This window comes from Scyliorhinus torazame, chromosome 2 (assembly GCF_047496885.1).
Source record: "Scyliorhinus torazame isolate Kashiwa2021f chromosome 2, sScyTor2.1, whole genome shotgun sequence".
NCBI lineage: Eukaryota > Metazoa > Chordata > Chondrichthyes > Carcharhiniformes > Scyliorhinidae > Scyliorhinus > Scyliorhinus torazame.
In genome coordinates this window covers 255154200-255167299 of record NC_092708.1, presented here as the reverse complement: position 1 = coordinate 255167299, position 13100 = coordinate 255154200, and the positions used below count along the sequence as shown (strand labels likewise).

The window sequence follows — 13100 nt, the reverse complement described above, 5'->3', positions numbered from 1 at the left end:
CCTAAAGGTCGACCCTCCCCCGCTATTCGCAAATCTGACCGCCGACTGTAAACCCGTCGCCACCAGAAGCAGGCGGTATAGCATCCAGCACAGGACTTTTATCAGGTCCGAGGTCCAGCGACTCTTGCGGGAGGGAGTCATCGAGGCAGCAATAGCCCCTGGAGAGCCCAGGTGGTGGTCGTCAGGACCGGGGAAAAGAACCGGATGGTTGTAGACTACAGCCAGACCATAAACCGGTACACGCACCTCGATGCGTACCCCCTTCCCCGGATCGTAGACATGGTTAACCAGATCGCACACTACCGGGTGTTCTTCACGGTGGATCTGAAGTCTGCGTACCACCATCTCCCAATCCGCCCCGAGGGACCGCTGCTACACGGCCTTTGAGGCAGACGGCCTCCTTTTCCATTTCCTCCGGGTTCCCTTCGGCGTCACAAACGGGGTCTCGGTCTTCCAAAGTACGATGGACCAAATGGTGGACCAGTACGGGCTGCGGGCCACATTTCCGTACTTGGACAATGTCACCATCTGCAGCCACGACCAGCAGGACCACGACACCAACCTCCAGAGATTTCTCCAAACCGCCCAAACCCTCAACCTCACGTACAACAAGGAGAAATGCGTTTTCCGCACAACCAGACTAGCCACCCTCGGCTACGTCGTGGAAAACGGGGTTCTAGGACCCGACCCCGACTGTATGCGCCCCCTCCTGCAACTCCCCCTTCCCCACAGCCCCAAAGCCCTGAATAGGTGCCTCGGGTTCTTTTCCTATTATGCCCAGTGGGTCCCCAACTATGTGGACAAAGCCCGCTCACTGATCAAGGCCACCATTTTCCCCCTGACGACTGAGACCCGCCAGGCCTTCAGCCGCGTCAAAGCAGATATTGCCAAAGCCGCGATGCGCGCGGTGGACGAGTCCGTCCCCTTCAAGGTGGAGAGCGACATGTCAGAAGTCGCCCTCGCCGCCACCCTTAACCAGGCAGGCAGGCCAATAACATTTTTTTCCCGTACCCTCAACGCCTCCAAAATTCAAAACTCCTCGGTCGAAAAGGAAGCCCAAGCCATCGTGGAAGCTGTGTGGCACTGGAGGCACTACCTCGCTGGTAGGAGGTTTACCCTCGTTACCGACCAACGGTCGGTTGCCTTCATGTTCGACAATATGCAGCGGGGCAAGATCAAGAATGACAAGATCTTGAGGTGGAGGATGGAACTCTCCACCTATAATTACGATATCGTGTATCATCCTGGGAAGCTCAACGAGCCCCAGATGCCCTGTCCCGCGGCACGTGCGCCAACGCGCAAGATGACCGACTCTGGGCTATCCACGATGACCTCTGCCACCCGGGGGTCACCTGGCTTCTCCACTACACCAAGGCCCGCAACCTGCCCTACTCCACTGAGGAGGTCAGGGCCATGACCAGGGACTGCCAAATCCGCGTGGAGTGTAAGCCGCACTTCTACCGGCCAGATAAGGCCCACCTGGTGAAGGCATCCCAGCCCTTCGAGCGCCTCAGCATCAACTTCAAAGGGCCCCTCCCCTCTACCAACCGCATTACTTATTTCCTCAACGTCGGTGACGAGTTCTCTCGCTTCCCCATTGCAATCCCCTGCCCCGACATGACCACGGCCACCGTCATTAAAGCCCTGCATAGTGTCTTCACCCTGTTCGGTTTCCCCATGTACGTCCACAGTGACCAGGGCTTGTCGTTCATGAGCGACGAACTGCGTCAGTACCTGCTCGGTAAGGGCATCGCCTCGAGCAGGACTACCAGTTATAACCCCCGGGGAAACGGGCAGGTGGAGAGGGAGAATGCGACGGTCTGGAAGGCCGTCCTCCTGGCCCTACGGTCTACGAATCTCCCAGTTTCCCACTGGCAGGAGGTCCTCCCCGACATACTCCACTCTACTAGGTCCCTCCTTTGCACGGCCACAAACGAGACCCCTCATGACCGCCTATTTGTTTTCCCCAGGAATCCACCTCCGGGGGTCTCGCTTCCATCCTGGCTGAAGACATCGGGGCTCGTCCTACTCCGCAAACACGTCAGGAGCCATAAGTCCGACCCCTTGGTCGAGAGGTTCCAGCTCCTACACTCCAATCCCCAGTACGCATACATCAAACACCCCGACGGCCGACAGGATACGGTTTCCCTCCGGGACCTGGCACACGCAGGTTCCACTACCACCATCACCCCAACTTCCCCCACCCAAACTACGCCGACCAGCGCCCCCACCCCTACATGGCATTCGCACCCCCTCCTGCCCCCGCCCCTCCCCCTTCACCGACCCACAGGAACGAAGCTCCAGAAGACACGCTCCCAGAGTCCACGTCTGTGCCCGCACCGGCGACTTCACTACCCATGCCCGCATGGATGAGTTCGACACCCGGGCCAGCTGCGATAACAGAGCTTCGGCGATCACAGCGAACGATCAGGGCGCCGGACAGGCTGAACCTGTGAACCCTTCACCCCCGCTGGACTTCAATTTTTTAACAGGGGGTGAATGTAGTGGACGTATTATATTAACCATTCACCATGTATGTCACTGTATCATGCTGCTGCCCATGTGGGCTCCACCTATGGACCATTGTACGGTATTACATGGAATGTATCATGTTGGTGCCCTTGTGGGCTCTGCCCCTGGCCCCGCCCTTTGAGGGGAGGTATAAAGAGCAGCAGCCCTGTAGGCGGCTCTCACTAGCAGAGCAGTCGCAGGCAGGCACTGTTCTAGTCGATTAAAGCCATAGTTTGCATCCACTCTCTGCATCGCGTGAATTGATGATCGCATCACAGGGGAATGTGGAGCAGGTACAGGGAACGTGGAACAGGTACAGGGAACGTGGAACAGGTACAGGGGTATATAGAGCAGGTACAGAGGGGAACGTGGAGCCGGTACAGAGAACGTGGAACATGTACAGAGAATGTGGAGCTGGTACTGTCCCAAACAAAGAGTGCAATTCAAGGACAAAGCAGCCTGCTTGATTAACACCCCATTCACCATAATAAACATTCAGTCCCACCACCACTGATGCACAGTAACAGCAGTGTGTACCATATACAAGAGCCACTGCAGCAACGAGCAATGGCTCCTTCACCAGCACCTTCTAAAACTGTGACTTCTACCACCTAGAAGGACAAGGGCAATAGATTCTTGGGAACACCACCACCTACGAGTTCCCCTCCAAGCCACACACCATCTTGACTTGGAAATATATCGCCGTTCCTTCACTGTCGCTGTGTCAAAATCCTGGAACTCCCTCCCTAACAGCACAGTGGTGTTTCAAAGTGGCGGCTCATCTCCTTTGCAAGGGTAATTAGGGCTGGGTAATAAATGCATGCCTAGCCAGTAATGCCCACAAATTGTGAACGAATAAATAAATATATTGGGAACAATCACAGATAGTGAGTAAGGTCTAAGATGGTGAGGAGATACCAAGTACATTCCCAGAAACCAGTCAGAGTGCAGATAATGGGAATATTCCTGGATAGTGAGTACAATTCTTTCTTAAATAATGGAGAGGGCTGATGAAAGTAGTGGAATAGCTGTTATAAATATGAAGTTCCAAAAAGCATTTAAGAAATTGCCACATTAAATGATTTATTCGTAAAATAAAAATGCATGGAAGAAAGGAACAGTGTCACTTGGGTAGATAATTGACTAAAGGATTGGAGGCAGAGGTCCCTAAAGGTAGCAGTACAGGTGGATGAGGTTGTAAATAAGGCATATGGAATGCTCTCCTTCATTGGCAGAGGTATAGAATACAAAAGAAGGGATATAATGATGGAATTGTGTAAGTCACTGGTGAGGTCACAACTGGAGTATTGTGCGCAGTTCAGGGCACCACATTACAGGAAGGATGGAATTGCTCTGGAGAGAGTGCAGAGAAGATTTACTAGAATGTTGCCAGGGCTGGAGAATTGTAGCTATGAGGAGAGATTGGGGTTGTTTTCTTTGGAAAGAGAAGGCTGTAGGGTGACATGATTGAGTAAACAAAATTGTGAGGGGTCGAGATAGAGTAGACAGGAGGAACCTGTTTCCCTTGGCAGAGAGTTCAAAAACCAGGGGTCATGGATTCAAGCTAAGTGGCAGAAGGATTAGAGGGGACATTTTCACACAGAGGGTGGTGAGCGTCTGGAATTCACTGCACGAATTGGTGGTGGAGGCAGAGACCCTAAACTCTTTTAAAAGGTTTCTGGATCTGCACCTTAAGTGCTGTAAGCTGCAGGGTTATGGGCCGTGTGCAGGAAGATGGAATTAGAAAGGGCACCTGGGTGTATTTGGGCCGGCATGGACAATATGGGCCGAATGGCCCCCTTCTGTGACGTATCACCTCTACACTCCTACTAGTGGTGAAGGGGTGTGTTGGTGACTGCGGAGGAGAATGCAATGGGGTCTCCCCTGGGGTTTACTGCAGGACTATTGCTTTTATTTGTTTTAATATCCTGGACCTGGATGTAGGATGTACGGTTTCGAAGTTTGGAGATGAGACAAAACTTACCAGTGTGCAGATTGTGAGCAGGATAGTCAGAGACTCCAGGAGGATATAGATAGACTGGTGAAATGAGCAGACACATGGCAGTTACAATTTCATGTTGATAAGTGTGAAATGATACACTTTGAGAGAAAGAGTATGAAAAAGTGATATAATCTAATTGGTACTATTTTAAGGGAGTGCAAGAGCAGAGACAGCTGGAGGTGCACGTCACAAATTATTGACAGTGGCAGGGCAAGTTGATCAGGCAGTTAAGAAAGCTTACATAGATACATAGAAGATAGGAGCAGATGGAGGCCTTTTGGCCCTTCGAGCCTGCTCCGCCATATATCACGATCACAGCTGATCATCCAACTCAATAGCCTAATCCTGCTTTCTCCCCATAGCCTTTGATCCCATTCTCCCCAAGTGCTATATCCAGCCGCCTCTTGAATATATTCAATGTTTTAGCATCAACTACTTCCTGTGGTAATGAATTCCACAGGCTCACCACTCTTTGGGTGTAGAAATGTCTCCTCATCTCTGTCCGATATGGTTTACACTGGATCCTCAGACTGTGACCCCTGGTTCTGGACACACCCACCATTGGGAACATGGGACTGTTGCCTTTCATACGGGCGGAGGTATAAATGAGGAAGTCACACTAAACCTTTCCGATTCACCGGTTAGCCCTCAGCTGGAATACTGCGTACAATTCTGGGCACCACACTTTAAGAAGAGCGTGAAGGATTCGGAGAGGGATTTACCAGGCTGAGGGTCTTCAGTTACGTGGAGAGATTGGAGCTAGTAGAATTCTTCTGATTAAGGACGCGATTAAGGGAAAACCTGAAGGTGGCATTCCAAATTGTGAGGGGTTTTGACAGAGAAAGTCGGGAGAAACTATTTCCTCTGGTAAGTAGATTGGTAACTGATCATGAACCTCAAATACTTGTGGACAGAAATGGAAGGGACAATAAACAGAGGATCAACATGCACAAACTGACAGCTGGTGGGATCAGATTCCAGAGGAATGTTCTGAAGGAAGTTGGACATATACTTATGAGAACTAATTTGCAGGGATATAGGAGGAGTCTGGAATGTGGCACTGAATTGTACAGCTCTCGCAAAGAACTGGCACATGCTTAATGGGCTGAATCATAGACTGCTGGTATATGATTATCCCATATGTAAATCCTATACATTGGCTATAATTTAGACACAGGGTACATTCACAGATATTGGGAAATCCGAGCCATACTGGATACATTTCCATGTATATTGAGACAACACCAGGTAATGTGTACAATCCCAGATACTGGGTACAATCCCAAATAATGGGTATAATGCCACTATACAATTCCAACTACTGTGTACAATCCCAGATCATAGAATCATAGAATCCCTACAGTGCAGCAGGAGTCATTTGGCCCATCGAGTCTGCACCGACCCTCTGAAAGAGCACCCTGCCGAGGCCCATGCCCCCATCCTACCCCCGTAACCCAGTAACCCCACCTAACCTTTTGGATACTAAGGAGCAATTTAGTGTGGCCAATCCACCAAACCTGCATATCTTTGGACTGTGGGAAGAAACCAGGGCACCCAGAGGAAACCCATGCAAACACGTGGGGAACGTGTAAATTCCACACAGTCACCCGAGGCCGGAATTGAACCCGGGTTGCTGGTGCTGTGAGGCAGCAGGGCTAACCATTTTGCCACCATGCCACCCAATATCTGGATATCCCACATATTGTCCCATATACTCGGCACAATCCCAAATAGTGGGTATAATGCCAGTCTAAAATCCCAACTACTGTGTACAATCCCAGATACTAGATACAATTCCGGATACTGTGTACAATCCCGGATACTGTGTACAATCCCAGAAATTGTGTACAGTCCCAGATACTGGATACAATCCCAGACAGTGTGTACAATCCCAGACAGTGTGTACAATCCAAGACAGTCTGTATAATCACAGATACTAGGTACATACCCAGACAGTGTGTACAATCCCAGATACTGGGGACAATCCCAGACACTGGTACAATCCCAGACAGTGTGTACAATCCCGGACAGTGTGTACAATCCCAGATACAGGGGACAATCCCAGAAAGTGTATACAATCCCAGATACTGGGTGCAATCCCGGATACCGTGTACAATCCCAGACAGTGTGTACAATCCCAGACATTGTGTACAATCCCACATACTGGGAATAATCCCAGACAGTGTGTACAGTCCCAGACAGTGTGTACAGTCCCAGGCAGTGTGTACAATCCCAGAGAGTGTGTACAGTCCCAGACAGTGTGTACAGTCCCAGACAGTGTGTACAGTCCCAGACAATGTGTACAATCCCAGATAGTGTGTACAGTCCCAGACAGTGTGTACAATCCCAGATAGTATGTACCGTCCCAGACAGTGTGTAGAGTTCCAGACAGTGTGTACAGTCCCAGACAGTGTGTACAGTCGCAGACAGTATGTACAATCCCAGACAGTGTGTACAGTCCCAGATACTGGGGACAATCTCAGACAGTGTGTATAATCCCAGACAGTGTGTACAGTCCCAGACAGTCTGTACAACCCCAGATACAGGGTGCAATCCCAGACAGTTAATGCAATCCCAGATACTGGGAACAATCCCAGACAGTGTGTACAATCCCAGATACTGGGAACAATTCGATTCCCCACACATGTCCAAACAAAAAAGCTCTGCTGTCCTATCTCAATGACATCATGCTGATTGTGTCTCCTCCCCAGTGCATGGGTTCAGTGGCAGCAATATCAGCCGACTGCCTGGTGGGGGGGGGGTAATGAATCTGAGGTGTGCTAAAATGGAAGCAGCAGGTGGTGCCGGCACACAGCAAATGCCAGTCGTTTAAACGCTTCACTAGTTCCCATCAGAGGCCCCTGCATGAAACTGCAGTGAGAAGACTGCAGTACGGGGAGACACACACAGGGCAGGCACACCCCGGGCAGGCACAGAGAGGCTTCCACACACGCCCCCACCACCGGGTGGCATCTTGTCCTCACCCGTCTGAGTGGCACTGAGGGCGTTTGAATAGGATTCCTTCCACACCAGCCCGGATACTGCTGCCCTGGTGAGACCCAATGGGGAGTCCCTGTGAACTCGGGGAGCCCGAGCTCTCTGACAGTCCCAGACATTTCCCAAACCTTTGCAATCGTGTTACTGAGGGGGGTGGGAAGCTGGAGGCACTAGATACCCAAACAGCAAGTCTGCTCTCTCTCCCTTCCGTCCACCCTCCGCCTAGTCTCTCCTTCCTCCCTCACACACTAACCCCTGTCAGCTGCTTTCTGACTGGAGAAACCTCAGGCTTTCCCGGCCAGGCTTTGCTTCCAGCTCCAGATTGGATACAGGTCTCTCCTTCCCATACCCGGGGAACTATCTCTGCCTCTATCTGTGTGTCCCGCTTTATCCGGCTCTCTCTCTTCATCTGGGATCTGTTTCATTCAATCTATCAACCAAACTCTCTAGACCCATATCTTGCCCCCACTCTCCAGATTCCTGTCACACTCTATGTCGAGGTGTCCCTACCACACACACACACATAAATATACTCTCTCCCAGGGTCCTCACTGTCACCCTCTCTCTCTCTCTCTCTCTCCCTGGGTCCTCACTGTCACCCTCACTCTCCCTCTCTTCCTGGGTCCTCACTGTCACCTCTCTCTCTCTCCCAGGGTCCTCACTGTCACCCTCTCTCTCTCTCTCTCTCTTCCTGGGTCCTCACTGTCACCCTCTCTCTCTCTCTCTCTCCCAGGGTCCTCACTGTCACCCTCTCTCTCTCTCTCTCTCTCCCTGGGTCCTCACTGTCACCCTCTCTCTCCCTCTCTTCCTGGGTCCTCACTGTCACCTCTCTCTCTCTCCCAGGGTCGTCACTGTCACCCTCTCTCTCTCTCTCTCTCTCCCAGGGTCGTCACTGTCACCCTCTCTCTCTCTCTCTCTTCCTGGGTCCCCACTGTCATCCTCTCTCTCTCTCTCCCTCTCTTCCTGGGTCCTCACTGTCACCCTCTCTCTCTCTCTCTCTCCCAGGGTCGTCACTGTCACCCTCTCTCTCTCTCTCTCTTCCAGGGTCCTCGCTGTCACCCTCGCTCACTCTCTCTCTCTTCCTGGGTCCTCACTGTCACCCTCTCTCTCTCTCTCCCACGGTCCTCACTGTCACCCACTCTCTCACTTGGTCCTCACTGTCACCCTCTCTCTGTCACTGGGTCCCCACTGTCACCATCTCTCTCTCTCTCTCCCCGTGTCCTCACTGTCACCCTCTCTCTCTCTCACTGGGTCCCCACTGTCACCCTCTCTCTCTCTCTCACTGGGTCCTCACTGTCATCCTCTCTCTCTCTCCCACTGGGTCCTCACTGTCACCCCCTCTAGCTCTCTCCCACTGGGTCCTCACTGTCACCATCTCTCTCTCTCTCTCCCACTGGGTCCTCGCTGTCACCCTCTCTCTCTCTCTCTCCCACTGGGTCCTCATTGTCACCCTCTCTCTCTCTCTCTCTCTCTGTCACTGGGTCCTCGCTGTCACCCTCTCTCTCTCTGGGTCCTCGCTGTCACCCCCTCTCTCTCGCTCTCTGGGTCCTCACTGTCACCATCTCTCTCTCTCTCTGTCACTGGGTCCTCGCTGTCACCCTCTCTCTCTCTCTCTCCCACTGGGTCCTCATTGTCACCCTCTCTCTCTCTCTCTCTCTCTGTCACTGGGTCCTCGCTGTCACCCTCTCTCTCTCTGGGTCCTCACTGTCAGCCTCTCTCTCTCTCTCTCTCTGTCACTGGGTCCTCACTGTCACCCTCTCTCTCGCTCTCTGGGTCCTCACTGTCACCATCTCTCTCTCTCTCTGTCACTGGGTCCTCGCTGTCACCCTCTCTCTCTCTCTCTCCCACTGGGTCCTCATTGTCACCCTCTCTCTCTCTCTCTCTCTCTGTCACTGGGTCCTCGCTGTCACCCTCTCTCTCTCTGGGTCCTCACTGTCAGCCTCTCTCTCTCTCTCTCTCTGTCACTGGGTCCTCACTGTCACCCTCTCTCTCGCTATCTCTCCCAGGGTCCTCACCGTCACCCTCTCTCTCTCTCTCTCTCCCACTGGGTCCTCATTCTCACCCTCTCTCTCTGTCACTGGGTCCTCACTGTCACCCTCTCTCTCTCTCTCTCTCTCACTGGGTCCTCGCTGTCACCCTCTCTCTCCCAGGGTCCTCACTGTCACCCTCTCTCTCTCTCTCTCTCTCCCACTGGGTCCTCACTGTCATCCTCTCTCTCTCACTCTCTCTCTCTCACTGTCACCCTCTGTCTCTCTGGGTCCTCACCGTCACCCTCTCTCTCTCTCTCTGTCACTGGGTCCTCACTGTCACCCCCTCTCTCTCTCTCACTTGGTCCTCACTGTCACCCTCTCTCTCTCTTCCTGGGTCCTCACTGTCACCCTCTCTCTCTCTCACTTGGTCCCCACTGTCACCCTCTCTCTCTCTCCCAGGGTCCTCACTGTCACCCTCTCTCGCTCTCTCTCTCTCACTGGGTTCCCACTGTCATCCTCTCTCTCTCTCTCTCTCTCACTGGGTCCCCACTGTCATCCTCTCTCTCTCTCTCTCTCTCACACTGGGTCCCCACTGTCATCCTCTCTCTCTCTCTCTCTCTCACACTGGGTCCCCACTGTCATCCTCTCTCTCTCTCTCCCACTGGGTCCTCACTGTCACCATCTCTCTCTCCCACTGGGTCCTCACTGTCACCCTCTCTCTCTCTCTCTCTCTCACTGGGTCCCCACTGTCATCCTCTCTCTCTCTCTCTCTCTCACACTGGGTCCCCACTGTCATCCTCTCTCTCTCTCTCCCACTGGGTCCTCACTGTCACCCTCTCTCTCTCTCTCTCTCACTGGGTCCTCACTGTCATCCTCTCTCTCTCTCTCTCTCCCACTGGGTCCTCACTGTCATCCTCTCTGTCTCTCTCCCACTGGGTCCTCACTGTCACCCTCTCTCTCTCTCCCACTGGGTCCTCACTGTCACCCTCTCTCTCTCACTGTCACCCTCTCTCGCTCTGTCACTTGGTCCTCACTGTCACCCTCTCTCTCTCTCTGGGTCCTCACTGTCACCCCCTCTCTCTCTCTCTTCCTGGGTCCTCACTGTCACCCTCTCTCTCTCTCTGTCACTGGGTCCTCGCTGTCACCCTCTGTCACTGGGTCCTCACTGTCACCCCCTCTCTCTCTTCCTGGGTCCTCACTGTCACCCTCTCTCTCTCTGTCACTGGGTCCTCACTGTCACCCCCTCTCTCTCTCTTCCTGGGTCCTCACTGTCACCCCCTCTCTCTCTCTGTCACTGGGTCCTCGCTGTCACCCTCTCTCTGTCACTGGGTCCTCACTGTCACCCTCTCTCTCCCTCTCTGTCACTGGGTCCTCACTGTCACCCTCTCTCTCTCTGTCACTGGGTCCTCGCTGTCACCCTCTCTCTGTCACTGGGTCCTCACTGTCACCCCCTCTCTCTCTCTCTCTGGGTCCTCACTGTCACCCTCTCTCTCTCTCTCTCTGGGTCCTCACTGTCACCCTCTCTCTCTCTGTCACTGGGTCCTCGCTGTCACCCTCTCTCTGTCACTGGGTCCTCACTGTCACCCCCTCTCTCTGTCACTGGGTCCTCGCTGTCACCCTCTCTCTGTCACTGGGTCCTCACTGTCACCCCCTCTCTCTCTCTCTTCCTGGGTCCTCACTGTCACCCTCTCTCTCTCTCTGTCACTGGGTCCTCACTGTCACCCTCTCTCTCTCTCTCAATGTCACCCTCTCTCTCTCACTGGGTCCTCACTGTCATGGTCTCTCTCTTCCTTGGTCTCCACTGTCATTCTCTCTCCCTCTTTTCCTGGGTCCTTACTGTCATCTTCTCTCTCTCGCCCTGTCTCCCTCGCCCCCCCCCCCCCCCCCCCCCACCTCCAGGGGGGATATCTCACTCCCTTTCAGTTACAATCACATATCCCATTCTTCCTAAAGGCTTGGAATTGATCTTAACCCCGAAACGCCAGCGAAAACTTAACAAACCCTCTCACCAAAACAAGAAAGAATGAAACACAATGAAAACAGAGAGTGCAGTTGAGAAATGGGAGTTTGCAGTATGCCCCCTGCCTTCTCTGCTGGCTGCAACCTGCACTGTCAGGGGCTGAGCCACACTCTCACCAGATTCAGGTTTGGCTGCCTTTTTATTCAAATCGATGATTTTGCAACTTTCCTCTCGCTCCCTCCCCCGCCCAAAATAAAATGCACCCGAGTGCTGCTTGCCCCTGACAGGGGCCGTCAGTAACCCTGCCCTGCCCTGGGCTCACCTCCTCCCGGACCTCCGCAGATACATCCTCCTGGCCCGGGATGCCGTTGGCTGCAGGCGGCACCGACGCCGTCCTCTGCGGCTGCATTTGCGCTGGATTCAAGGCCAGCCCAGGCGGGCGAAAGCCCCGCTGACTGCAGCACCACCAGCCCCGAGCCCGCAGCCGTCGTTCAGCTTCATGCTGCTGGGTTTAAAGCGGGTGGATTTCCCACAGGCAGGTTCCCTCCAAGGTTGCAAAACGGTCCCAAGCCTCCTTCATGTATTCATCACTCACTCCTCTCATTCCAGCCTCATCTCTTTGGGTTGTGCCCAGCTCCTCCCCTCTCTCCTCATACACACACACAGCACCTCAATATAGTTCAGTCACTGTGTCACCCTTGTGGAGGCTGAGGCACACACGGCGACAGCAGAAGAAGGCAAGGTGGGCGAAAGGAAAGTCATTGAAACAGGTAATACAGCGAGAAAAAAGCTTCCCAACACTCTCAATATCCTGGAGGTTACCAGTGTCCAGAAACTGGGGCGTCATTCTCCACCCCCCGCCGGGTCGGAGAATGGCCGTTGGCCGCCGTGAATCCCGCCCCCGCCCCCGCCGAAGTCTCCGAAGGGAGAAAAGTCGGCGGGGCGTTAATGGCGCCGCTGCCGCGGAGAATGTCACGGGTCTGCGCAAGGCAGCCGATTTTCGGCCTGCCGATATTCTCCCTTCCGGATGGGCCGAAGTCCCGTCGCCGTGATGACCGTTCACGTCGACGTCAATCAAACCTCCTTTTCATCGGCGTGACCCGGTGCTCCAGGCTCACGCCGACCAACGAGGAGGTGAGTGACGGCCTGGGGGGTTGGCTCTGGGCAGGAAATGGCGTGGCCGCAGACTGATTGCGTGAGGAGAGGTGTGTCTCGGCTTGTGTGTGTGTGTGTGCGGCGGGGGGGGGGGGGGGGTGGTTAGAGTAGGCTGGGCTCTGGGGGAGTGCCGAGAGCGGGTCCGTGCCGGGGTGGAGGTTGGGGGTTGGGGGGGTCCGTGCTAGGGTGGAGGTTGGGGGTTGGGGGGGGGGTCCGTGCTGGGGTGGAGGTTGGGGGGGGGTCCGTGCCGGGGTGTAGGTTGGGGGTTGGGGGGGGGTCCGTGCCGGGGTGGAGGTTGGGGGGGGGGGTCTGTGCTGGGGTGGAGGTTGGTGGTTGGGGGGGGTCCGTGCTGGGGTGGAGGTTGGGGGTTGGGGGGGTCCGTGCTGGGGTGGAGGTTGGGGAGGGGGTCCGTGACGGGGTGGAGGTTGGGGGGGGGGGTCCGTGCCGGGGTGGAGGTTGGGGGGGGGGTCCGTGCTGGGGTGGAGGTTGGGGGTTGGGGGGGGTC

At 54.3% G+C, this 13100-nt stretch overlaps 1 protein-coding gene across 2 annotated transcripts in view; it reads right to left on the bottom strand.

Annotated features, from left to right (window-relative positions):
* LOC140397553 (transmembrane protein 151B) overlaps positions 1–12101 on the bottom strand; it is a 151944-nt gene extending 139843 nt beyond the window's left edge. For both annotated transcript variants that reach the window (XM_072486165.1, XM_072486166.1), the window contains exon 1: positions 11763–12101. In XM_072486165.1, the coding sequence (XP_072342266.1) occupies positions 11763–11849 (87 nt within the window). In that variant the 5' untranslated portion in view covers positions 11850–12101. The remainder of the gene's footprint in view (positions 1–11762) is intronic.
* Between the last annotated feature and the right edge of the window lie 999 nt (positions 12102–13100).